The 27,510-nt window shown below is 42.1% G+C and overlaps 3 protein-coding genes across 17 annotated transcripts in view; 2 read left to right on the top strand and 1 right to left on the bottom strand.

Moving 5' to 3' along the window:
• The window catches only part of LOC124421975 (myocardin-related transcription factor A), a 152,517-nt gene extending 148,088 nt beyond the window's left edge, over positions 1 to 4,429 (top strand). For all 8 annotated transcript variants that reach the window (XM_046957795.1, XM_046957796.1, XM_046957793.1 and 5 more), the window contains one exon: positions 12 to 4,429. In XM_046957795.1, coding sequence (XP_046813751.1) covers positions 12 to 371 — 360 coding nt within the window. In that variant the 3' untranslated portion in view covers positions 372 to 4,429. The remainder of the gene's footprint in view (positions 1 to 11) is intronic.
• A 127-nt stretch (positions 4,430 to 4,556) lies between these two features.
• LOC124421989 (aprataxin) lies at positions 4,557 to 6,079 on the top strand. Its single transcript, XM_046957825.1, has 4 exons — positions 4,557 to 4,834; positions 5,020 to 5,390; positions 5,468 to 5,601; positions 5,673 to 6,079. Exons 2-4 carry the CDS (start codon positions 5,098 to 5,100, stop codon positions 5,843 to 5,845), a joined length of 600 nt encoding a protein of 199 aa, XP_046813781.1. The 5' UTR covers positions 4,557 to 4,834; positions 5,020 to 5,097; the 3' UTR covers positions 5,846 to 6,079.
• A 283-nt stretch (positions 6,080 to 6,362) lies between these two features.
• The window catches only part of LOC124421978 (3-phosphoinositide-dependent protein kinase 1), a 148,086-nt gene continuing 126,938 nt past the window's right edge, over positions 6,363 to 27,510 (bottom strand). For 4 of the 8 annotated variants that reach the window (XM_046957801.1, XM_046957804.1, XM_046957807.1 and 1 more), the window contains 3 exons: positions 12,156 to 12,395; positions 10,524 to 12,044; positions 6,363 to 10,432 (listed from right to left, as the gene is read on the bottom strand). In XM_046957801.1, the coding sequence (XP_046813757.1) occupies positions 10,322 to 10,432; positions 10,524 to 12,044; positions 12,156 to 12,395 (1,872 nt within the window). In that variant the 3' untranslated portion in view covers positions 6,363 to 10,321. Of the gene's footprint in view, positions 10,433 to 10,523; positions 12,045 to 12,155; positions 12,396 to 16,358; positions 16,498 to 17,422; positions 17,970 to 20,464; positions 20,982 to 21,376; positions 21,766 to 27,409; positions 27,452 to 27,510 lie in introns of those variants that run through there. The other 4 variants (XM_046957805.1, XM_046957803.1, XM_046957809.1 and 1 more) reach the window with 4 other exon arrangements.

The raw sequence follows: 27,510 nt of genomic DNA, 5'->3' as shown, positions 1-27,510 counted from the left end.
TTGCTTGATAGGAACTGGGATTGGATCTGGAAACATTGGGTACTATGGACTTTGGTCAACTCGACTGTGGCCTAGGAGTTAAAATGGAATCTTCCAACGAACTTATGGATATAGCGGACATGCCGATGGACATGGACGATCCCGACTGGTTGGATTCCTTGATGCCTCAGTCGCCGCCCTCATCTACGCCCATGTCGATTCAACAATCGGTTGTTCCACACGTTACATCCTTATCCTCGGCAACGGATATTTACGATCCGCTGCTGGCAAGTAGTCAGGATCCCTTCGATCTCTTTAACATGGAAGATTCGGACTTTAAGATGTCCTCCGAACTCTCTCTAACGTGGGACAAAGTAGACTTTGCAACCTAGCCCGAGATTCATTCTCGAAACTCAACTTTGTGTACTTAAATGTTAACGAACAAGAGGCATGGACTACTAATCTTGGCACCACGTACATCGCGTCTGGACACGAGTGTAATGCGAATACACACACCCACCCACCCACACAGACACACACGCAAACACGCACACGCGCACACACACACATACACACGCACACGCACACGCACATGTCGTGCAAAAATTGTACCGAGTGGTAGGTGTCACCACGGTATTCGTTCTGAACGAATCGTGGCCGAATAACGAGCCTGACTTTGTCGATACGCTCGGATGCTTCGCGCCGAAGAACTTATATCTGATCGTAACGATAAGTGAACGATTCTAAAGTGAATCGTTCCTGAATCGAAAGTCGAGAGAAGCATATCTTAGGTGGACGATCGAGGTGGACTTTTCTTACAGCGTGTACACTCCTCGGTCTTCGTCGCTAAAAAGAAACAAACAGAAAAAACAAGAGCAAAAAAAAATATGTCAACGCACATAATCGTTGTTCTTCCATACGATATCACGAATCCTATCGCGATAAAAATAATTAAAATGAACCGCCTTACCGAGTTGGTTTCTCTAGCTAATTGGACGCGGTATTTCACGATTTCAAAACGATATCGGCTCTAAATACGAGCGGAAGCAAAGACAACGAGACGAATGTTTTCAAAATTCTCCAAAGAGTCTTCTTACGACGTTTTTAGATATGTAGTTCGTACTCTATCCAGTCTACGGTCGTGTGTTGCTTGAGTTTTAATAATCGCAAATTAGCGTGTGTGCAAAAAAATGCAGAAGACACGGGAAGTACTATCTATACGTCCTTCTCGTTTGTACTCTTTCCCTATCCTTCTCCCTCAAAAAACTGTAATCAATCGTAACAAAACTGCATAATTACATTTACGAGAATTTAATATAATTAAATGAATAATTGTAAAGGTATACATACGTTAGATAGATACTTATATATGTAAATTATAATACCTTATATACATACATATATATATATATATATATATATATATATACACACACACACACATATATATGTATGTATATATATATATATACACGCGCGCCCCTGTCTCTGAGAGTCGAACGTGTTCCTTGAAACGCACGAATCGGTCGACTTTCAGCGGCGCAATTGCGATATTTTCTAAGCCAGAGCATGTGATGTTAGAAGGTACACATACTTTAATCTGTAATATTATATGTGGAAAGTACGAATTGCTTTGTAGTAGCAACGGGCATGGTCCCGTTACCGAGGTCGCGGCTTGGCGCGATTCCTTCAGCTTCTTTCCCAAATGATATTTTCTCTCGCTTTTCCTTTTTCATTTTTTTCTTCTCTTTGATTGTTGTTGTTTTATGACATTCCATGTTTCTAAACACTCATGACAAACTAGAATGAGATTTCGAACCCAAAGCTGCCGGCCTCTCGTACCAGCTCGAATCTTGAGCTCGTTCTGGGAACTTCGGTTGGCTCACGAAAATCAATGGTGTTTTCATAAAAATCAAAAACATCTTTGTGGAAATAGAGTAAGCTCCGAGAATAGGTGCAACGGGTTGTTCAGCCAGAGGTTCATTAGTCGCATCAATGATGTTTTCTGATTCCAAATACATTACCGTATGATCTCTGCTTGTGCTATTAATCACGTTTACTATCTCATTCAATTTCTTAATCCCGCTTTGCTTTCTCGCATCGTTTCAATTTATCACAATAGTTATGGAAATTAGATGCATCTTCTCATTGTATAAAAATAATAAACATTATTCCAATCACGAGTCCTAAGAGTACCCTCTTTACTTGAGGATAAAGTAAATTGCTTGCAGTTTTTATGATTCTATCATTTCGACGAGGACGATCAAGACCGCATTCCAAGCACTTAGATTTAGAGAGTCCGACATCTTTCTTGCTTATCACGATAGGAGGTACTTGATAAGACCATATAGCGTACGTCAAATAGAAAATCATCTTTGGCTGACATTATACATAATTTCGTCGATAGTAACGTCGTTGTCGATGGAGTTATTTTCACGACATACAAACAAGTTAGCTCGTTTTTTTACCGAATACGTCGAATAACTCTCAATTGTTTTCAAAGCTCAAGCGTACTGCTACTGGTCTCGCCGAGACAAGTGCAGCTTCCTGGCGACGACGTAAAGATACAACGGGATCGCGCCGCTCGCCTCGGTAATGCGGAGAGGAAGATGAGAGTGTGAGAGGAAGATGAGAGTGTGAGAGGAAGAGAGAGAGAGAGAGAGAGAGAGTGGGTGCTGCTATGCATGTGTATGGATTTTTGAAAAGGAAAAAAATGTAATACGAGAAAAACGCGTGGATGAGTGTCAATAGGCGTGAATGTATACGTTGAGAAAAGAATGTTTGAATCTTATCAAAGTATAATAAATTAACGGTGCTAATAGTTATTGAAAACCCCAAATTTTACATCGATCGGATAATAAATTGGAAATCGCTGCTTTTAATCTTTCTTCCCTTACATTCTCGATACGAAAAATTGTCTATGTCTATACATATATACATAAGTACATGTATACATAAATATACGCTGAGAATGAGCGAGAGAAGGGAAAGAAAGAGTAATGGTCCATACGTGGGAATTCGAAAGAAAAGAAAGAGCAAATGACGAAAAGTATTCACTAAGAAAAATACGTCTTGGCACTAGTAAATGTCGTTGCCACCGTGTAACGGAGAACAGCTAACATTCCAATGATTCGCTCCAATCCAGAGATCCTCGAACCATCGCCATGTTCCGCGTTATCTGCGTTGAATATGAAAGCAAAAGCATTGGATAGGAGAAAAAAAGAACGAAAGAAAAAAGTCCAAAAGAAAAGAAAGAAAAATAAAAGTGCATAGAAGCTTTTTCATTAATTTTTTTTTTCTTTTTTCTTTTTTTGAATCGCCGCGCGATTTTGAGATCGATGAAGTGGCGATTACGCCATTAGACTATAATATAATCAGTGCATTTAACTAATAATCGTCAAACTGATTTCATTTGGTTGATATTTCTGTTCTTTCGTAGCGAACGTTATCGACAATAGCGTCACATCAGGAAGTTTACATTACATTTCTTTGCATTTAAATTTACCGCACGACCAAATTCTTCTTTTCTTGCGAGGCAAACGGAACATGGTATTGGTGAATAACGTAAATTTAAATGTGCCAAATTTCCCTTGCCATTGCGTATATGTATATTTATTTATGTGTAACGATCATTGCAATCGTCATAATCGTCTCGTCACTATCGTCGCGCTATATCATCATTCGTTACTTCGCAAGGCCTATCCGAACGAACGAGAATGATTCTTTTCGTGTTGGGACGGAAAATACAGTGAAGAAGAAACAACGAACGATGACTCTTGATAAATAAGCGGCGAGCATTACTTTCTTTTTTTTCCTTTCTCAATGCGTCGATCCTTATTCTGTATAAATAATTAATTCAATTCAATTTCGAATCGTTAATCATGAATTTATCCGATGATCGATTGATTTTCTCAGGCTGTGCGAATCTGATAGTCCGCATTAAAGCGTACATGAATCTCTTCGTATTTGTCGTACGTGTGTCGTACGTAGAGACAAAAGAGAGAATAAAAGCGTGAGCGAAAAAATATAAATGTATGAACGATTGTGTACAGAGAAATTTGCTTGGTATAGAGATAAGTAAAATGAGAGAGTGCGCGAATGAGAGAACGTTTGTATAGCGCGCGCGCGCAAGAGAGAGAGAGAGAGAGAAAAAGCAAGGTAAACGGAGAAAGACCGAAAGAAAGATCGAACGAGTAAACGAGAGGATGCTGCATGAATGATAAATTTTGCTGTCGCATTGAAAAACTGAATACAATCGAGCGAAAACATATTTTCTATGCGCATACGAAAGAAAGATACGGATTTTGTTATGTATCTTTGAATTTATTATAATAACGTACTTTTAAGTAACCGATCACGTAATTATTGCTAGAGAGAGTGTTATTTATTTTTATTTGTTGCAAATTTGTCGATTGCCTTCCATTTGAGTAAATAAATAAATATAAAATTAGTCGAACGATTATTTCTTTCTAACCAAGAAAATCTTAACCTATCGACGAAACACGTAGAATTATTTTCATTTAACGTATCGTTTTGATCAATTTCACGACGATGAGAAAACATTTTGTTTTCGATTACGTTGTAATCGTTAAAAAATCAAAAGAAAATCTTTGAACTCGTCGCACTTTTATATTATATCATACGAAAGCTTCGACACGCATTACTTCTGACCATTTCTCTACTATACGTAGATATGTATGTTCCTCTCTCTCGTATACGTACATATATGTTAGATTTCGCTTGAATCTGAAAAATTATTGTTAAATCAACTATGTGATTCTTCAAATAGATGGATTATCTTAGCTGAAATATACGTGCATACACCGATCTTGTTGATTCTATTCGCCATACTATGGTAAGAAAATTGCTTCTCTTTTCGTCATTTCTATTATAACCTAAAAATCTAATGTCCTTGCTTGTAACTTTATGTTTGAATGTTTCAAAACGAAAAACTTGCCTATTTCATTATATTTTTCTTAACCTATATTTAATTTTTACTCACGCTATTATAACCTGTTAAATATTATCTCTTTTTTCCAGCTTCTTAACAAACGTATTATGAACGTACGTATATAGGATGATAAATCGACTTTTATTGATAGAACGACGGAAGGAATAATGAATCGTAAAAAGAATTTAAGCAAAGGCCTAAAAGCTAGTTTACCAAAAAAGAATCATTGGTCGTTAGGCTTACTCGATTCTATGAAAGATCCAACTCTTAAAGTTATCGAGGACGATAGCATAGTTGTTATCAAAGATAAATATCCAAAAGCAAGATTCCATTATTTAGTTTTACCGAAAGAAAACATCTCTACAGTTTGGAAGATCCAAAAGAATCATGAGAATCTTCTACGGCATATGGATGATGTTGCGAAAGAACTAACTAAAAAACATTCTGGACACAAGTTCCTGTATGAGAAAAGTCAAATGAAAAATTATTCTATAACTATACTCCATAACTCTAGCTAATATTTCTTTATATTTGCAGTATCGGGTATCATGCTTTGCCAAGTATGCAAAGAATGCATTTACATGTGATTAGTACGGATTTTAACAGTCCATGTTTAAAAACGAAGCATCATTGGAATAGTTTCACGACGCCGTTCTTTATTTCTTCGAAAGGTAAATCGAAGCTATCGCTATCGCTTCAACGAATTTGCTAAACGGATTTGCTAAACGTATTTTCTTTACAGAATTATGTAAACAACTGAAAGAAAACGGGGAACTTAAAAAGATAAGTCCTACGATGGCACAAAAATATTTAAATAAAGAATTAAAATGCCACGAGTGTTCGGTAAAGCCAAAAAATATGGGTGACTTGAAAAAACACCTACTCTCATCGCATTTGTCAGAAAACCCGGAATGAATATTCTTTTTTTATCGTACACGAAAGACTGTTATTTCCCCGATCGAATATCGATGGAATTTCCTGTGTTATCTAGCTATAATTTTCAATTAACATTAACTAAATTTCATACAAGGATTCAGTAGCGGCCAGCGTTCCAAGGAATCGTTTAAAACCAATCCATAATGTATAATTATCGATTATCAGCTTTGAATGTAAGAATAAAAAGTAAGAAATAAAATTATAAAAATTAAATTATCGACCGCGAACGATAAATTATATTCGTATAATATTCGTTCCACAACTGTCCGCTCCTTATATTTCATTTTTTTTTTTTTTTCAGTTTAATTCAATTTAATTCATGTTTTCTTTATCTTTGAAAACTTATTTATTATGTAATGCAAGATTTTCGCAGGAATAAAATCAAACGAACAAGTGTGTCAATTGGCCATTAATTTCGTTTGTAATATATATATGTATTTATAAGAATTAGGATCGAGGATTTTTTGATGGTTTTCGTAAAGAAAGCAGTCGAGTATATGTTTCGGAAAATTTACTATAAATAAATTTGATGTTAATAGGTTTCGTCGCCTATAATATCAATTACGTGCTAACTATTTACAGTCTTTATCCTTATCCTGTGTACGAGTGTGTGTTTGAAGTGCATGTAAGATGTGTGTGTGTGTGTGTGTGTGTGTGTAAATGTGATCGAGTACGCATGTTGGGGCCCGGTGTGCCGAAGTGTCGATCGTGTGTTATCTTAAAATCTGTATACATTTAGTAATACTGCAATGAATAGTTTGAAGCGTTTCTATCGCATCGAAACAGTAGGCATTTCAATGTTCGCAAGGCCTTGCCTGTTATTGCTTGCGTGGCCCACGGAAAAAATGATCCGTGAACACGAATTTATACCACTGATTTTGTTTCTTTTTTTGTTAAGTATTCGTCTCCTTCCTACATACGCACTGATACGTGCGTATTATACATAAATTAATTAAATTAACTAGGATTTTTGTATTTTCCTTTGAACTCGTCGCGCGCTGAGAGGCGTCTTCGAGCTGGCATCGCTTCGCGTCGATTCGCGAATACATTTTCTTTAATTAGAACTATATAATACAAAAGGAAAATTGAATACGACGCCGCTCGAAGCACATAGGAATCTCAATACCATGATCTCCGAGTTGCGATTTCGAAGATCCACCAAACATTTTTCGCCTAACGTACGATTAATCTAACGAACCACCTCGTTCTTTCCTCGCGTACACGCTCTTCTTTACGCCTACTACAACTTTACAGCAGTAAGTCTACATAAAACGTAGAAAAACAAGATGCGACTTGGCGTAAAGAACGCGTGCGAAATAAAGCTGCATTATCGCGCTTTGGTATGTGCCGCGAATGTCTGAATTTTCACGTTTAATATATATCTACAATACCTCGTTTCGATCGACCGATCGAATGGAGATCGATCGGGGGGAGAGAGAGAGGAGTGAGAGAGCACGATAATAAAGTCAAAATGGAACGAACACGCACGCACGCACGCACGCACACACATACACAGACACAAAAGGATAAAGACTTAAAGAAAAATGAAAAATAAAAAATAAATGGAAAAATGAAAACATCCTCGCGAGAAAGAAAAAAGTCGTGCAACTAGGAAAGAGGGAAGAAGGCGGAAAATTAAAAAAGAACGCGAAGATGGAAGAAATTCGTGAGAAGAAATTTCCGTTTTTCTTGGTCCGCTCGCACCGTACGTAGCCCACCAAAAGCGGTCACTTTGGAAAGAGCCACTGGGCGCGAGGACAATGCCGGATCTAAAAGAAGAACCGCCATTATTTCGAACACATCGAGCTACGGCTCCCTGCTCCACGAAATTCGACCTTACATCCGTTCTTTTCGCTTTCCGCACAGTTCTCTCTATTTTTATATACCCTGTTTAAATCTGCGCTCACGAGGAGAAGTCGACCATTACGCGCACTCCCACTATTGTAACATTGAAATTTTCAACAACGAAAAAAGACTGAATAAACGCACGTACGATCAAATTCCTTATTTTCGAGCCTTTCTCGCGTCGCGGCGAGTGGCGTCAACGAATTCTATCCTAATTTTTGTATCCTAAGACTAAGAATTTCTTTTGTACACAAATTATCTAACTAACTATATATATTCACATTCTCATAAATATCGCTCATAATAACGTTATTTTTATATATATATATATATATATATATATATATATATATATACACACATGACATGCGTGTGTGTGCGTATATATATATATACAATGCGTATAGATAATGATAATGTACAAGTATATAATATACAGTATGAAGGAATTTGGTCGTACGATTTTAAGAAACGAGGCGATTCATCCCGATTCCTATTTGACGATCGTCGCGAAATATATTTACAAAGTTTCTAACTTTACAATGACGTTGTAATGGGTTTATACACGATTGCGTATTGTTTCTACTATCTATATGTGTGTACATATACGCAATTACTAAAGAGAATATATATATATATATATAATAATATATATATATATAAAGATATATACACACATTTATATACAATATTCAACGCGGTGTATAGTAGCGATGATAATTGGTAATAGCATTAATAATAGTAATAGTCGCAGTGGTGGTAGCGGTAATACAACTAATGCGTAACATCTATACAGACTTCTTAAATCTTATTTTGAAAAATACGAAGAGAAGAAAAACCGAATGAAAGAAAAGATGGAACAAAAAAAAACAAAAAAGAACTAAGAGAAAAATAAATAACGTAGGACGAATACGCTTCTTCTATAATAAATAAACGAAAAATTACGCGTTTTTAAATCTACGAGGAAACAATACTTATATCGGCGATATTATAATACATACAGCTACGTAGTAGTTAACAAGAGCGTTAATAATGCATCCTAGAGTTATTAAAAGGTATATAATTATAATGATAATAATGATGACGATATAATAATAATAATAATAATAATAATAATAATAATAATAATAATAATAATAATAATAATAATAATAATAATAATAATAATAATAATAATAGTAATAATAGTAGTAGTGATAATAATAATAATAATAATAATAATAGTAATAGTAATAATAATAATAATAATAATAGCGAATAATGAGATAACGATAATGATTGGCTTAACGCGAAGGAAAATAAGTTATACTCGCGCACGCGAATAAGAGCGATTTTCGGTGCACTTTCTCTAAATATATTACAGTTACCTATTTCTTTCTTAAAGCTAAGCGAAAAACAAAACTATCTACTTAATCTAAATAGGATCGCATTCGATTTTTCTCGTGTCCTCTTCGCGGTAGGAGAAAATCATCGTTTACCAGTGCACTCTCCAACTTTTATCGACGCAAACCCACCCTGCTCTACGTCAACGTACAAGACGATTTTTGTTCTATGTGTTTTCGAACTGACGTTGTTCTTTCCCTTTTGTCTATTATCTTTTTTCTCTTTTTCTTCAAAATCCGCAAAGGTCCGATAAAATGGTCGCGACGAAAAAACGGAACGAGAGCAAAAACCCGAGGAGAAGCGAACCGATGATGACGCGACGAGAACACACACTGTTTTGTACTTACAAATTACGCTAATTACTAATTCTAAATATATATATAATGGGGATGCATAAACATGCATCCTCGCTTCGCAAAGACTTTGCCTTGCTTTTCGAGTGAAATGGTTCTTTTCTATTTACAAGACAGGTACATAGGGAGACGAAAAAAGTAGAAGAAAAAGAAAAAGAAAAAAAAGAAAAAAAAAGAATAAATAAAAAGATCGAATACGAAAGAGTCGCACGCACGTTCGACCAATTGTTTCTCGGCTGACGTAACAAAAGTAAGCGATATTATTAAAGCTGCAAAGGGGATGGTGGTCCGTGTCTAGATTCCTTCCAATATTTTTCCTTTTCTATTTCGTCGATCCGCTGTAAACATCGTCTCTTAATTCTACACTCTCATTCGGCCTTTCCTCGAGTCACTTCTCTTCTAACCGTAACTAGAAATTTCGACTATAAACACTTTATAAAGAATTTTCCTAAAGCTTCGCACGACGCCGCGTCACATTCATGTTACTACATCGATGAACGACCGATACGGCTTCGCAAATACTTGTCCCTAAACAATTCGCTCTACCTTTAGTGTCTCGAAGCAGCTTGCCACTGCCTCTTGCAACGATAATTTATCTAACTTTAAGAATATCCCTCGAGAATCAAGGGGGAAACGACCAAACGATCTAGAGTACCTTTTCTAAAGTAGAAGCGACATCTATCGGTCCCTACGATGTCTTCCTATGTGTGTGTGTATATATATATATATATATATATATATACACACACACACACACATATAACAAATTCTTTCCTATATAATGTGAAAATTCGAAAGGATGAAATCATCGAATCTCTATCGTCATCTTCTCGGACGATCGAGTCGTAGCCATTGCTCTCGGACAATTTTCTTCTTAAGCGGTAGATTCCTGCAGGCCGTAACAATGGACTCGCATCTCCTCGATAGCTCTACACCACTCTAATGCGAATCCCTCGGGATCTTCTAGATAATACGTCCTGTTTGGCTGTAACGCGAAAAAAATTGAGGTTCGATTAGAGAGAAGAAAAATGAAACGACATCAAGTTTGTTTCGATTCGAATTGTATAGAAACTTACAGTATGGACAAAGAAAATCTTAAAGTTCTTGGGCTCGACCCTGAGTTCGGGGCTCCAGGGTATCTCACCCTTGAGCACCATATTGACAGAGTCGACGTAATATAGGTGAGGTCCGGTTGTGAGCAAGAGCATTCTCCGTCTAGCGAAGAGGCCCTTTCTCTTGTTGACGAAGCCTTGCTTCAAGATGAGATTACCCTCGACGAAGACGTCCCATTGACTGGACGTTCGTTGCTTCTCCAATCGGTTTCTGATCTCCTCGGGCGTGAGATCGGCGATGTTGCTTTCGGTGCCGGAAGTCCTAGTCTTTCTCGGTTGTCTCTCGGCAACGGTGGCAGCGGCGGCAAGTACAGCGGCACGACGGGCGGGTTTATCGATGGCTCGTTCGCTCGGCTCGTTACCACTAGGAGGTTCGGCACTGTTGTCCGCGTTGTTCTCGTGTTCGTCGTCTTCGTCTTCGTCGTCGTCGTCGTCGTCGTCGTCGTCGTCCTCGCCGATGCCAAGGCCGAGAAGTCTCGTTAGTTGCTTGTCGTCGAGACCGGGCTCGAGATGATCCGGAACTCTGTACTGCGACCTGAGTTCCTCGTGCTCCGAGGTGCCGGGCAAATAGGGATAAATCGGCGGTGGCGTTTGTTCGTGGAGGGTCTCAAAGTCGACACCCTCGAAGAATGGATGAGCACGAATACTGGGATAACCAGCGCCGTGCTCGTCCTGAGCGCCGAGTCTTTCGTTCGGTTCAAGCACGAGAAGCCGACTGACAAGGGACTTGGCCAACTCGCAGAAGCCATCGGGTATTTCGTACTCGAGCTTTAAGATCTTTTGGAATATCAAATATTCGCTTCGTGAACGGAACGGTGGCAAACCGGCGACCATCTGGTAGACGATGCAGCCGAGCGCCCAAAGATCCGACGCTCTGCTCGCCGTTTTGTCGGTCAGTAATTCCGGTGAGACGTATTGCGCGGTGCCGACGAAGGAACCTCTGCGTTCCTTGCGACTCTGCTGTTGCTGTTGCGGCTGCTGTTGTTGCTGCTGCTGCTGCTGTTGTTGTTGTTGTTGTTGTTGTTGAGCGTCATCCGCCGGAGATCCCATCACTTGCGGTGTCTCCGGATCTTTTAGGATTTTAGCGCTGCCGAAATCGGTAATTAGCAGATGCATCTTCTCGTCCAAAAGTATGTTCTCCGGCTTGAGATCACGATGAATGATGCCAAGACCGTGAAGGTACTCGAGACCACGTAGGATCTCCGCCGAGTAGAACTTGGTACATTCGATGTCAAAGGAGCCAACCTTGTTGATATAAGGTAAGAGCTCGCCGTTTTTCGCGTACGATAGGACGAAATAGAGTCTTTCTATGTCTTGAAAGGTGCAGAACAAACGCACGAATGAGTGTTTCGCTGTCGCGAGCATGTTCAACACTTCCTTCTCGCGTTTCACGTATTCGGTCTTTTTCTCCTTGATGACGTGACGCTTTTCGCACACTTTTATCGCGTACTCCTTACTGGTATGGATATCCTTGGCGAGGTAAACCTGAAGGAGATATTTAGATGTTCAACACCTGCTTTTCTTAGAGAGAGAGAGAGAGAGAATTCCGAATAGCAGAAAACGGGGAGAAGATGACCAAAAGAGAAAAGAACTTACGGTGGAGAAGCTTCCCTCGCCGATCACCTTGACAAAAATAAAATCCTTCGGAGTGCGCTTGTGTGTGAGCGGATTTACGGTGGTAAGCGAAGGGTTCGTAGGAACTCGGGGCGCCAAGGTGGCTGCTGGCGCCACTACACCGTTGGTCACGTCGTTCGTCGGTGGAGACATTTTGGATACCGGCCCCTCCACCGTTACTGCCGGCTGTGGCGAAACGGTAAGCGCCTGATTCGCCACACGCTGAAACAAAAAAAAAAGAAAAACTTTTCTTCGGAGGAACTTTAGAGAAACTTTGGTCGAGGATACGAGCTCGAATAAGGTGTAGCCTAGCGTTAGTTAGCGAAACGCGAGGAGAGCCTACGGAGAGTTTGGTATCCGGTACTCTTAACTCCTCTCATCCGGTAGCATCGGGAAATCGCGGAGCGGAAGTCGTCGTCTGACGTCACCGCACTACCAACGCGGCACGTGGCCCCACGCGTCGAGGGAAAAAGAGAGACAAACATAGAGCTTTATCCTCCCACGCTACGCGAACGATCCTCGATCGAAAAGCGAAGGAGACGCGAGACGTCTTACGCATTTCCGCTACTCGTTTTTACCGCGTTCGGACCATCGACCCTTAATCTTATCATTTCCTGTCTCGAAAGACGTACTTCAGGAGCAACGCACTTCCGCCGAAATACGAGACGACGATAAATAAGACGATACGGAGAGGTAAGAGTGCTCGAGGAAAAGCACAGGTACCGGATCATCGTATATCGACTCCGTCGAGAGATAATGGAAGAGCTAAAAGACGCGCAACGGTTCAATTTCGTGATTCGTCACCCACGCTTCGCTTAGCTCGCATCTTTGTAGGTCTATGCACGAGATATTCTACCTGAAAGATACAATAATAATCTTTCTAGAGGACTTGAAAGAGAAGACAGGCGATTTGGATGTTGGCACAGGGTCGGAAGGAAAAGGGGGGGAGAGAGAGAGAGGACGTTCACGTTCTTCCCAGGCCGGTTACGAGGCGGGCCCCACAGCGTCGTCAACCATCCGTATCAGGCCGTCGACCTTCTCGAGAGCGTTAGCTCGAGAGAAGCCTTGTCGGCCCTACGCGATGACGTTCCGAGGAATAACGCTCGAGTTACCTCTCTCTCTCTCTCTCTCTCTCTCTCTCTCTCTCTCTCTCTCTCTCTCTCTCTCTCTCTCTCTCTCTCTCTCTCTAGTTTTTTCTCTAGTTCCCCCTTACTTATCTCTCCTTTATACTCTTATCTACGCTTCGAATCACAACTCGAAACCATTTCGTCTATAACGCTCGAACGACGAATTTCCCAATAGCAGAGGGCCTATGGAAACGTTCCATAGTGAAAAGCGAGTATGCGCGTGCGATATCGGAGCAAGTTGCCCCATTTTCCAAGGAAAGAGAAACGAGAGCAGGCCAGTCCCTTTCACGAGAAAAGCCCTCGTCGGAAAAGTGGATTTGTGAGACACCGCGCACAGTGGAAACGGTGACCGCGTTTCTTCCTGGTTGCAAATCCAATCCCTGAAACGCGTTTTGATCTAGTACACGAGGAGATACATCGGCCCCTTCTTTTTCCCCCACTTTTCCTCATCCTCTTCGAGAGAGAAAAAAAAAAAAAAAGAAAAAAACGCACAAGAACGATAAAAATTGTTTCGGAGCAGAAAGAAGAACGACGAAGGAGCCCAGGAATTTTCCGAAAGACGGAATCTTTTCTTTTCTTTTCTTTTCAATGCTTTTGGGTCTGCTTTGCAATGACTCTCTTTCTATAGGATATATGCGACAGCATAGTCGCACGTATAGCACGTAGAAAAGAGAGGAGCGAGCACACACGTACGCACGCGTACGCATTTACACACGAGAGAGAACGAGTGGCATTCCAACGGACATTCTAATTTTAGCTTTGCTCGTTTCTCTCCTTCTCGCACGCGCGCCTTTTTTCCGTCCTTTATAACTTTCCGACCTCTCTCTCTCGCTCGTTCGCTCATTTCTTCCCTCTCTCTTCCCGCTTACATGGCGGTTGCGTTTTTTCGTGCCGCAAACGGTGCTGCACTCTCACAGCGGCACGCAGTACCAACCATCTCAGTGGTTCTTAATTTTATTCGTTGCAGCCGTTTATATGAAATAAACGTCTAATCATTTCTACGCCATACGATTATTGAAATATTCAAAAGTCGAATTGCAATATTTATTAATTACTTTATTTTCTTCCAACGGCGATGTGAAATAGAAAGTGCAATTCAAGTGAGAATCCTTCTTGAAGGGATGAAGACGACGCGAAGAACCACTGGACAACACGGTCCACCACCTTTCTCCCTGCTCGTCGTTCTCCCTTTGCGCGAACGGCGACAGACGGCAGTGGCGGTGGCAGCCACGACGGATGGACGGACGGACGAGAGAGAGAGAGAGAGAGAAGAGGAAGGAGGCCGATCTCCGGCATCCCCACTTTCGTGCCGTTTTTCCCGAGAACACAGAAGGGACTACGCCTATCGGCGGTGGCGGCGGCGGCGGCGGCGCGGCGGCCGACACTTTTGTCCGTGAATGAAATGTTTTGCATTCGCAGACGCTGAGAAACGTGTCGCGAGCACAACCTAAATTAGAACACGCGGCGATCCCTTGCTCCAAAAGCGAGAGACAGAGAGAGAGAGAGAGAGACAGAGAATTTTATTGCACTAGGCCATGCACAGCTTCTCAAGTCAGTAAAAAAGAACAAAATACGAGCAGATATAAACTTAAAATATGTAAATAACGTAAAAAAATATAAGAAAAATAAGGGGAGAAAACGCCGCGTAGAAAAGAAAATGGAAAGGGAAGAAAGGAGGGCGGGAAAGAAAAGGGAGAGGGTAAAGAGGGTAGTAGCTTTTCCTTCTTCTCGCGCTTTAAGCGTTATCGATCGAGACGCGGTGCTTCGGAAAAGAGAAGTAGCCGGGGTCAATGATGAGGCACGATTTAGACTAGCTTAGAGTGCTTCTTCCTCGAACTTATTGTTGAATATAATGGGTGCGTAGTATGCGTACGCTGGCTGTAGTAGTAATACGGTAATGTCGTCGTCTTTTTCAAATTTCTCTCGACTACGTTAACCTTCCTTTACGTATCAAGACATTGTTTCTTTAACGGTTTAGCACAAGAGGTGGGGAGAGCGTAGGCGGTTTGTTGTCAAACGACCGTACAAACTACTATTGAAAATATCTATTTTCTAACTTTATCAAAGAGCTAGAGACTCTTGACAAATAAGTGAGCTCGACGAAAACATGTTTTTTTCGACCGCTCGAGAATAAACACTCGGAGGAAGAATCTTGATTATCCGTTGGAGGGGTTCGAAGTTCAGACGAGCCTATCGGTGGTGACACCGTTCTCATCGAATTCTTTCAACCTCGAAGACTTAGTTTCTCGCTCTTTCCTTTAATTCGCCGATGTAATTACGAGAAATCCGACGACATTTCTTTTGCGATTCATTCTGCGCGAGCATATATACGTACACATGTATTTACATACCCACAAACATATATATATACATATACATAACATACATATATATATATATATAAATATAAATAGGAAAGAGCGCGCGTGATACACGAAAAAGGAATCTAGACCGAATAAAAAATCACCTGGCAACTGGTCTTCCTATCGAAAATTCCGCGTTTCGTCGCGAACCTGTTTAAAAAATCGACTCCGAAGGCCTCTGTAAACAACTTTCGAGGCGAGTCGTTCGCAGAGAGAGAGAGAGAGAGAGAGAGAGAGAGAGAGAGAGAGAGATTACGTACCGCACTCGCGCGAACTCGGCTTCAGGCGAATTTATTTAAATTCGACCGAGCGTAAATTATTCATGCCGCGAGGCAGTATGTTAACCTCGACTCTTTCATCTTCTTCGTAAGCGAGGTATCGTTCGCTATTCGAATACACCGCAAGGGATGCTCGCTCTCTTCCCGATCGTCTAACGCGACGCAAGCGTCTTATTTAGAAATAATTTCGAGCAACGAAAAAACCTTCTTTACGCTTTCAAGCTCGTCTCATATCTTTTCTAACATTTTTTACTTTTTCCCCATCAACGCTTCGGTCTTCCCCCGTCAAAGAAAAACAAATATGTACCTTTTTCGCGAGGAGAAAGTTAGTATGAGCACTTGGGAGGAAACACACTTTTCCGCACAAATCGCTTGGAATATTCTATCTTCTACGATGTCTCTTTGCGAAAATCTTACCTTGAATAACTTCTTAAGCCTCCGGTAGCCGCGATGTAATCGCGACACGTACTGCTTGTTGGAATCCAGTTTGAATGATTAAAGCCACAGTTGCGCGGAAACGAAGATAAGAAAAATCGAAAACCGAAATGATTCGAGGAAAAACCAAAGATGTGTATTTGCTTTTGATCGCTGCTCCGATGATAAACTTTTGAGGTTGCGGGAAAAGAAGAAAAAAAAAGAGGAATGACGGATGAGTCGTCGTCGTCGTCGTCGTCGTCGTCGTCGTCGTCGTCGTTGTTGTTGTTGTTGTTGTTGTTGTTGTTGTTATTATAGGTGGTGTTGTGTCTCGTTGGTCGGGGGATGGATCGATTTAGTAGTAATAGTAGTAGTAATAGTGTAGTAATAGTAGTGGTAGTAGTAGCAGTAGTAGTAGTTGTGGTTACTGTTACGTGTTGCGTTTTTCCGTCTTACGTTAGAAACTTTTCTTTTTTTTGCGATGACAGGAATTAGAAGAACCGATGATAATAATGGCAATGATGATGACGATGATGTGGACGAAGTCGATGGTGATGGTCGTTAACGTTTAGCGGATTTCCAAACAAAAGTCCCGATAGATATATATGTATATATATATATATATATATATTATGTTTCCTTCCGATAAGTGTTGTGTCTCTCGGGAACGACATACGCGTATATGTGCATGCGCGGGAACCGAAGAACGAAAAACACGTTCGCGGCCATAGAGAGCCGTTCGCTTACTGAATTCTACGCTTGGCGGGTCCGGGCTGCTAACCCGCGCTTTCTCCCCACCACGAGTAGCTCTCTTGGCGGCAAGCCTCCCCACCACCGAGTACGACCTCTTCCTCGAGCGTTCTATCCCCTCTCTTCGAGCCTTGCTCGAGCCCGCATCCGGGAGCTTCGAGTGGGGTGCGCGCGCGCTCGAGAAGCTGCTTTTCTCTCTCTCTCTCTCTCTCTCTCTCTTACTCCGTAATTCCCCCCCTCCCTCCGCCCCACCTACGTCATCGTTGTCGTCGTAGTGTCGGTAATCTTAGTCGTAGATCGTAAAGCAGCACGCTTACCACTGTGGTCAAATGCGAAAATTACAATGAAAGCACGGACTACGTCTCGAGTCTTCTACTTTCCTTCTCCTTCTCTTAGTTGATCCTAACGAAAGAAAAGTCTCTTTGAGAGACTTTTTTTAAGTCGAACGTAGGAAAAAAGGGGAAGAATAATTGAATCGGGAATGGAAAAAAAAGGATATAACGATACGATACGCGCCCGTTGATATCGGTCTACTATCACGAGGACGGATAAACATTCGGAATTGTTTATTGGCGCGGCGACGAGTTCGCGTTCGAATTTGACCGTTCGAGGGGAAAAAGTCCATACGGTTAGTTGCGGTAAGGAGGAGGGGAATTTCAGTTGGCGCGCATGCGTTGGCGCCCCGGCGGGGATACTCGAAGCGACGGCGCCACTGTCCCCACTCCCTGTCACCCCTACCATCTTCGGGCTCACAGAGTGCGCTCTCTCGCCTTGGAAGGTAGGGCACGCGCGAATGAACGCGCGCGCACTCTGCGTACCTCCCTTTCCTCTATCTCTTCTCGCTCTCTCTCTCTCTCTCTCTCTCTCTCTCTCTCTCTCTCTCTCTCTTCTCTCCGTCCTTCTCGCGCTCGCTCTCCGTGTGTTTGTTTGTTTATAGTCGTGTTCTCGGAAATACCCGATACGAGTAACGGACTCTTGTGGCGCGCGCGTTGCTTCGCATTCCCATTCTGGCGTTGCATCCGGTCGGTTCTCGGATTCCTCGAGCGTTGCATCCAATTGCTATTCCGCCAACTTTTCTTTTTCTTCCTTTTGCTCCTTCGTCTTGCTCCTTTATGTTTCCTTTACGACGATCTTTTTCCCTTTCAAAAAATATTGCTTTTCGAAAAAAGATTCAAAGAACGGCGATCGATCGTTGAACTTAGACCGTCGATACACCGAGGAACAAACCGCTATCTTTGAACTTGACTTTTAATCTAACAACGCTAATCTTTCTTTTTTCTACGAACCTCCACGAAGGCAGATGATATCGAGAGTCACGATAAAGATTGCATCGCGTTTCTAATTCTCGCGAAAGTAACCTAACTTCGTCGTGCATGTTCTCCTATCTTGAGATCGAAAAACAAATATCGCGTACGATAACGAAGCGGCACGATGAAGTTTCGTAATAGATCGCGCGCTATCGGAAACTTTTGGCGATAAAGAGTTTTGCTTTTTTTTTCTTTTCTTTTCTTTTCTTTTCTTTTCTTTACCTCTCGAATGATCAACTAATTATCGAAACAAAGCGATTTTATTTTCTTAACCGAGATGGAGAGTTTGAAAGAAAACAATATCGTTCGACGCGCTTTAATTTTACTCGTTAGTATGGAGGCTCTTTCGAACGAACCTCGATTGTACATATACATACACACACACGATAAGACACGACTATTGGATAATGACGCGCGATCGTAAGATCGTTAATGTTGATCGTTTGTTTGTTTATTTGTTCCTTCGAGAGTTCTCATTCGTTTCGCACACACTTGACTTGGAATTTTTCATTATCGCGATAAAAAGTAATGACCGTTGATCGCTTCGACTGTAGTTATTTCAACATAATATCGTGCCAAACTATGCGGTTCAAACGTTTCAAGTCCTGTTCCCGCGTGCGCGTGCGCGTGCGTAGACGCAATTCCGACGCGACGCGCTTGGCTTTTCTAAGCTTACACATCGACGTGGACGATCAATTTTCAAAAAGTCCAAGAATATCGGGTTACAACGCGATAACTGCCTAATGTTTGTTGTTTCGTTGCTCCCGACGATACGTGTATCTTGTTTTCCAGCGTGATCGATTCGCTTTACTAGACTTTACTAGAAATACCAAAGTCCAACGAACGAGAGAAAGAGGAAAAATGGCTGTTGTTTACTCCTTCCTCGAATCTTAGGACTTTATCGGTTGTTCGCGCGCTCGATATGGACTCGCGAGTACGTGGAAAAACGTTTAGACCGAAAATTTTTCGCTTCGAAAATCCCAACGTAAGGAGCTCCTCTCTAAAGGAGCTCTCTGGCGCGTCCCTATCGTTATCGTCGCGTTCTAAACAGCTCAGCGATAAAGTCAGGAGGTGGTAGCTTTTCCTTCTCCATCGTATAACGCGCGCTAGAGTAGATTTTCTTTCGCCACGAACCGACGCAATCGTTTCTTCGAATATTTATCCAGAGCAAATCGAGAACGTCAGAGGTGCTATAGCGCGGCTCTCTAGTATTCACGTGGCGATTCATCGATCGCCGAGAACAATGCTAAGTCGACTCGAGTAACACAATGACAGACGTGAGCCGTAGCAACGATAACAACCTCGACTACCTCGCCTACTGGCGTTGAACCAGGTTCATCGAGACCAGAAAAATGCGCTCGTGACGAACCGGAAATAAATGTGACCGGTCGGTCGGTCGGTCGGTCGGTCAATTAACAAATGCATGGGGATGCGCAATGCATTCGATAGGATCGCCGACAAAGAATTTTTATACGAATCATTACGGCGGCGGTCGCCTACATGTGTCGCCTCAAAAGTTCGACATACATCCAGTATCGCGATCGAATTCTTTCTTTATCGACCACCTCGTAGAATCTCAATGATCCTAGGTAAGTTCTTTCTCTGCGTTTGATTCTCACGTTAATACCAACGCGACAAGTCGAAACAACGCTACATAGGCTCTTATCGATTACTCGAGAACGAAAACAACGATCTTATCGTGGAACGTTACTTGCGAAGGCTAATACCGATTTTATAAGAGAGATTCGCTGCGAATAATTAGTCAAAAATTCGTCCAATAACGACGTACTTTACAAAGCGCGTCCTGTACGAATAAGCGCGTCCTGTACGAATAAGCGCGTCCTGTACGAATAAGCGCGTCCTACGTGCGAATAAAAGAAAAACAACAAGAAAAAGAAGTATGTCGAAATATGCACGAGCAATGTTCGATAAAGAAGAAGAGAGAAAAGCGCGAAAGCGGTGTTTGACTAACCGATAATGCGACTTACTCGGCAATAAACAAAACCCTATTTATACCGTTTATCGGCTTGTTTACGACTGTAGGACACTTACTGTAATGTAGTAAATCGCGTAGGCAGCGTGAATCATTCGTGGGCAGTCGATCTTCGAACTCATTCACGCTCTCTCCTCGACGATTCCGCGACGGACGATAAATGGCGATCGGCCGCCGTCGTAGTGCTCTCTCCCCTCCCTCTCCCCCTCTTTCTCGCTCTATCTCTCTCTCTCTCTCTCACACACACACACACACACACTCTTTTACTCGGTGTATGTGCACGTGCTGCTGGGCTGCTGTTGCTTCGTCTCTCTTAGCCGTCCGTACATACATATACGAGGAGTATACGTGTATGCGTGCGTGTGTGCGAGTGAGTGAGTGCCGATGGAGGTGCCGGCGCCCGTCGTACCGCCGACTCGATCGACGGCTAATCGCGTCCTCGCTTCTTAATTAATCCCCGATGATAGGGCCGAACTTCGTTCGGCACGAACGCTCGATAAGCCGTTGCCGTGCACGTGTACAGAAAGTGTCGTCCGTCGGCGGCTGTGGCTTGTGACTGGCGTCACAGTCCTCTCTCTTGAAAACACAAAACAAAACGTAACGATACGAAGCGTTTGACGGTATAAGTCTAGCATCTTTTATAGAATCGTTACGAATTATAACCGAAAGTTCCTCTTCCTTCGTATTCCATCTCCCCTCCCCTCACTCTCCCTCTTTCTCTCATTATATTCAACGATTGTGTTTTGTCAGTCCTATCAAATCGCTAGTTGATCTTTTTCAGTGGGAAAATTTTTAACGACGTTCGATGCTTCGTCTTGAAATGGAAATGATCAATTTGGGACAATGCGGAACGAGGTCGCGTCGATACGCTTCGTAGAGAACTTTTGCGACTCTACGCGAACACACACAGAGAGAGAGAGAGAGAGAGAGAGAGAGAGAACATTCGGAGAAGCTGAGCGAGCTCGATTTACCGTTATCCAATAGACGCACAACTCCTCCAACCTTCTAAACACATTTCTCCAGGTCGCCGGACTTAATTTCGTTCTGTAACAAAACTACACTTCGAAGCGGAACGAGAACCATAAATTAAGCTCGTCATTAAAATTCTATTTATAGGTTGCTCGGTCGCGTCGTATTGGAAAATCTTTGCGAGATCGGAAACTCTTGACCCACATTGTGCCAATTCAGGCGCGAGAGACACGAAAACGAAATGGCAAATCGAAGAAAACGGATTGAAATGGAGACAAACGGAAAGGAGGAAGAAAGGATCCGAGAGACGGCGAAACGCAACTGGCAGCAGAACGTTTGTAACATCGTCGACTCCTCTCGACTCGTTTCGATTTCTTCGAGCTCGATGACGACACCTCGGTGATTCGTTTTCTCTCTCTCCCTCCTCTGCCAAGGAAAATTTGGCAGGCCCTGATTCGCCTCGTTGAAACAAATATAGAAAGGTGCAAAGGTCGATGCTCGTTTCTCTTTCCATGAATAGGAGTCGCGTACGAAGATACAAATCCATTTTTTCATTTCCTGATTCGTATTACGGCGTATACACAAAAATGAAGTATCCACTTAAGGGGCGATATATATCGGTTCAGTCAGGGAAGCTCGTATACGTCGATGATAAGAGAGCGGCGATCGGAGATAGGTGAAAAAGCATTTGGCACGTGCCATTATATCGTCCGTGTATGTAATACGCGCTTGCTTCTACCTAACTTGAATAGGAGAAACGTACGTCGATGTGCCGGGGGACGTATTAGCGTTTCATCGATCAATCGTAAATATCGAAATCGGAAAGGAAAAGCTCGCTGAGTGGTCAGCGAAGGAAAAAAACGAAAGCAGGAAACGAAAGGACGTCTTTTGATGGATGCGTCCAGGCTATACTCGGGCGATTTCCTCCTAACGGGATCTAGTCTTCCCTCTTTTATGTTACCTCCCTGGAGGTCTCTTCTTTTGTCCAGCGGGGGGGGGGGGAGGAGGAGGAGGAGTGGGTGGGTGAGGGGGACAGGTGAGCCTAGAGAGTCCTTGCCCGATTTGTATTCGTCGTTGGAACTGCTTGATCGGTAACTCGATGAAAACCCACATCTTCTGCACTCGGAAAGTTACGGTGGTTGTGTCTTTGAATACGGAAAGCAGCCTACGATAGACTATTGTCTATCGTCCGGACAAAGGAACGTGTAATTTTCCTTTACCTTTTAGGATCTACTCGAAACGGTTGGAACTTTCGACTCTCGGGTTTTACGACCATTCTCTCTCCCCCCCCCCCCCCTTATCATCATCCAATTCTCTCCGTTGTCTATAGTCGCGTTCGTATTTTCGGAAGGAACACGAGAGCATGTAGAAGACGAGTTCGAAGCAAGGTCGGGAAGAGAGTTGTTGTCGTAAACAGGTATACGTTGTCGATCGATAGAGGAGAGGTCACCGGATAACGCCGAATGGTTGACCTATTTTGAGACCCTCTCTCTTTCTCCACGTCTCCCTGTCGTCGCTTCAAAATATTGCTTTTGAATATCTCATTTGATTTATTTCAAAGTCTACGAACAAATATTTCGATCGCATCGCACCACCGGAGACTGTTGTCTGTAAAATGAAAATATTTTTTCTCCTCTCTCTCGCGCGTATATTCGAGCTGTTTTCTTATTCGCGTGTAAAAGCGTCGACTGCTTTATGCGTTAGTAAATCGGTTGGCAACAATAAATTTCGAAATCCATGTGTGAACGATCGATTAAGCGAAATGGCGATCGACCGATCATCCGTCTTCCGCGATTGCACCTGCCCGACCGACGCGAGCTGTAAAGAATCAAAATCTAAGAATTTTTACGTACGACGATTATTTTCCATCTCTCTCTCTCTCTCTCTCTCTCTCTCTCTCTCTCTCTCTCTCTCTCTGTACATATATATACACACACACACACACAACCCTTCAGAATGTGTGATTTCACGGACACGCTCTCTTTCTTTTTCTCAGTTCGACGCGAAAAACGAGGCGAACCGTAACGTCTCTCGAGTTGTTGCTTCTGCAAACATTTATGCACCTGTTTAAAAATATTTATAGGACGGCAGGCCGCAAAATGAGCAAATATGTCGTAATTTATATCGAAGAAAAATATTTGCTAAAAAAAAATCACAGCACATCATTATCGTGGACGACAATTTACGGTAATGCAAAGCGGGCTCCTTTATGGTTCTTCGCGGGGTGCTCCTTCAAGGAATCATTTTATCGCGCATTTCAGTTGCGCTCCTTTCGAGTTACCCCTTGAAAATTTCACTTTTGGAAGGAATAATTGCAAACTGATCTAATTACGCTTTATAGAATCAACACCTTCTCCGACGATTTTATTGGGAAAAACTTTAACGCATATCACGTATGTGATATACAATAAAACACGATCTATTTCAATAAAAATATGAGTAATAAAAAAATGCTCGTCGTCCGTTGCGATCTCTTTTCCCTTCGCATCGAATAGATTCAACGATCGCGAGAGCTATTAATAGCGAAATTTCGTTTCTAAAAGTGCCATTCTAAGTATACCAAAAGCGTCGTAGAGTTCTCAAAATAAAACGCGACGAAGAATATTTTGGAAGCGGCTCGTAAATGCTTTTGCGCGTCTTTTCGACGAGACTCATAAATCAAAGGAGAAGAAATACTTTTGGGAAAGGCCAGACTTGTTATTGAAATGACGTCTCGAGTAAAACGAAAGAAAGGATGAAAGAAAAAAGAAGACCTCATTTGGAAGACCATAAAGAGAAAAATATTTTTGAGCCTATTAAATGGTCACTCTAAATGGTCTGCTAGGTAAGTACGATCGTTTCTATCGTATTATTTATATCGAGTTTACAATGTAACAGGTAAATGTTTATTTACGATATTCTTACCTGAAAAAAATTACCTTCGTAAATTCTCAATGACTTACTAATAATACAGACGCAGACACACAAACGCTTTGGATAGTTCGAATAAACGGAGAAAATTTGACCATAGTGTCTTTCAATATCACTAGCTCTCTTCGTATTTGCCAATGGCCAAGGTGAAATTAATCAAAGAACTCGCTATCGCGTCGCATTAACTACTTGTTTGCTTTCCCCACGCGTCATTCGTTTGCGCGTAATCGTTCATTTAAATGAAAGCGCGACTTATGTAACTGATTTCAATAAAAATACAATAAGGATATAACACATTGATTCGAGACCGTTTTATTTACCGGCGTTTATTTCGCGTAGACGGGAAGGAATTGATGCTTTTTCACGAGAGATAATTAATGCATTATAGCTCCCTCGAGAATAGCGGGGTGGGAGAGGGGGGCGGGGGCGGGTGAAAGAGAGAGTATCCGAACGATGCAAAAGTCTTCGTCAAATTTGCATTACCAGGTAGAGACTTAATGATTTATTAATGCCGCTCAAAGTCCTACGATTACGTTAATTACACATAGCGACGTCATGATTTTTTTCAATTTTCAAAAGTCTTTTCCGCATTTCCGTATTCTCTCGGAACGAAAGAGAACGAATGTTGTACGATAAAATATGGCAGAGCGCTCGCTGCAAAAAAAGTCTGTTTGCCGTAATCGCGTTAATTGTCTGCAGGGAGCCGAGTATTTACGGAATATTTTCATTTCTTCGCGGGTCGACCGACCTCCTCCTCTTGTCAATGTTTATTCACGTGCGATATTACAATATAAACGCGTATACTAACGCGCATAGTAGCACGACACTCAACGAGTGACACGCTTTGCAACTTAAAGTAACCTATAATGCTTATATAAATATATATGTATGCATATTTATGGATGTACGTACAAGTGCATCCGGATCGACAGAAAGAATATAAAATTTCTATTCTTTTTTCTCTTCCATTCTTTTTTTTTTTTTTTTTTTTCCTTCCTTTCTCCTTATCTCAATCGTCAATGTGAGCGAGCAACAACGGTCCATCTATATCTCCCTTTCAAAGTGAAATTGAACGCGTACGCTCGGTCTCGAGAGCGTACCGCGTTTATGTCGCTCATAAACGAACTACGCTCGGTTATGAAGATAAATAACGAAGACAATAAAGAATCACAGTGACATTTTTTTCTCTCCTTTCCTCCACTTTTCCTCCCGTTTTTCCACTTCTTTCCCCTTTTTTTATACGCAAACTCGGACTCTTCTCGTCTACCTTCCGCGGCGTTAATAATAAAAATGCGGTTGCAGTCGTTGAAATTGTGTGCCTGGGGATAAAAAAGGAAGAAGAAGGTAAAGAAAGTACGGTCGCGTCGGTGCGCTCAAAACAGTCGTCGTCGTCGTCGTCGTCGTCGTCGTCGTCGTCGTCGTCGGTAAACTTTGCATACCAGTGAAAATTCAACTCGTTTCTAACGTTTCTCTCGTATATAAAGTCATAAAGCACGGATCTTTATCTCTCACGTCGTCATTAGTAGGATCCAGCGTACGATAAGAAGGACGATGATGAACCCATTCGAGGATACTCTCGCGTTTCAAGTTTATGAAAGATAATCGCAGAGTCCAATTCCGAAAGGGAGGGAGAGCCTCGAGTTTCGTTCATTGATTGGATTCCTCCTTAGGATTGCCACCTGCACGCGTGCGATCGATAAAGAGAAATAGATTATGGAAAGGCTCGTGCGTTCTTATCCAATTCGTCTCATTGTATGTTAAATCGCGATCGTAGATTATACGACGAGAGATCTCGTATCTATTGCGTCTTCGGCCTTCGAGCTGATCCGTCTTACTTATTGGAATTCTCCAAAATCAATGACTACGAACGAACAAAAGACAGTAGAGGGAGCAACGGTCCTATCGTAATCCCTAACTTTCTCCGTCTTATTCTTCAGGAAATAAAACGAAGAACGCGTTTCAAGACTCTTTTGAAAAGAAAGAAAAATACAAAGACTAACCTTTCTTAGAATATCTTTTTAGTCATCTTTCGTAATCTTTGAGTTTTCAACGGCGTAGTTGAGGGAGAGAGAGAGAACGTAGACAATGTTTAATGCGTCATACGTAAAAATTATCGAGCGTGACTCGTTGAAAGTGTTAGAGAGCAGAAAGAACAATCGCGTTTATTGCAATGATGGAGAAGAAGACGGATACTTTGGCGCACGTATGTACCGGCTGCGTCGTTCTCTCTCTCTCTCTCTCTCTCTCTCTTGTCGGAGAACAACATCCATCACTTCTGCCTTTCTAGTACTTTCCAAGTAATTAATCAAGCACCCATTGTTTCTATCACCCTACGCGTTTCCGATAACGCGTTATCGTAATCCGCCGTAGGAGAGTTCGTAGCGGCGTCCTATCGTTTATGGGGCGCGAGCCATGAGATACTTCTCGTTATAGTTCCTCCTTTCATCGATCGATCTCGAAATTCCCTTCCGGGAAATCCATTTGCGAGACATTGAACAAAGAAGCAAGAGATCTTTCGTCGAACGATGCGACGATACGATACGACGAAACTTTGATAAGAATGGAAAAGAAAAGAAAAGAAAAGAAAAAAAAAAGAAATGAGAAACGGACAATCAGCGCGCGTAACGTCTTCGTTTCTTGACTTTTTTCACGGGGATCATCAGAACGTAAGAGCATCGCGTCGCAATCGAAAAGCGAGGTATATAGGTCGTCATCGAAAGGGACGTTACGAGGGATCGTAGCTCGTCTTAAACGCGTGCGAACGTTTCAATAGTACAACGTACTCGATGAGGAGATACGCCCTGTGAAAAAGGTGTGAATGAACGAGACGAGACGAGACGAGACGAGAATCGCACGCACATATGTACACGCCGTTTGTAGACGCGTACACCTGAAAAGACACATCCGTCTGTATTTGCAAAGCCGGAAAACGTCGGTGTTTCGATATAATTTCTGAACGACTGCGCGCACGTGCGTCCTCGCTAGCGAACCGATGGCTTTTGCCAAGGAGCTATTCCTCGGTTAAACAAAGAGCTCGCGAAGAAGAGTACATTCCATCTTGGAAGAAGTACGACCCGCAGGCTCTTTTATTAAATTTTTATTAAGGAAAAAAAAGGCGCACTCACCGAGAACAATCGGCGCGTCTTAGTCATCAAGGAGAAGGAACAACGTTGACACTTTTTCGAGTACATGGATCAAGGGAATAATCGATTTAACGAAAATTTCT

This window comes from Vespa crabro, chromosome 2, assembly GCF_910589235.1.
Source record: "Vespa crabro chromosome 2, iyVesCrab1.2, whole genome shotgun sequence".
Taxonomy (NCBI): Eukaryota; Metazoa; Arthropoda; class Insecta; order Hymenoptera; family Vespidae; genus Vespa; species Vespa crabro.
Note: the sequence above shows the minus strand (reverse complement) of the source record. Positions and strands in the feature narration are given on the sequence as shown.

What these genes read in the sequence shown, in the direction of transcription:
- LOC124421989 (XM_046957825.1), top strand. Translation starts at nt 5,098, where the DNA reads ATGAATCGTAAAAAGAATTTAAGCAAAGGCCTAAAAGCTAGTTTACCA. An exon ending in CATTCTGGACACAAGTTCCT is followed by an intron (nt 5,391 to 5,467) that starts GTATGAGAAAAG and finishes TTATATTTGCAG; the next exon opens with TATCGGGTATCATGCTTTGC. An exon ending in GTTCTTTATTTCTTCGAAAG is followed by an intron (nt 5,602 to 5,672) that starts GTAAATCGAAGC and finishes TTTTCTTTACAG; the next exon opens with AATTATGTAAACAACTGAAA.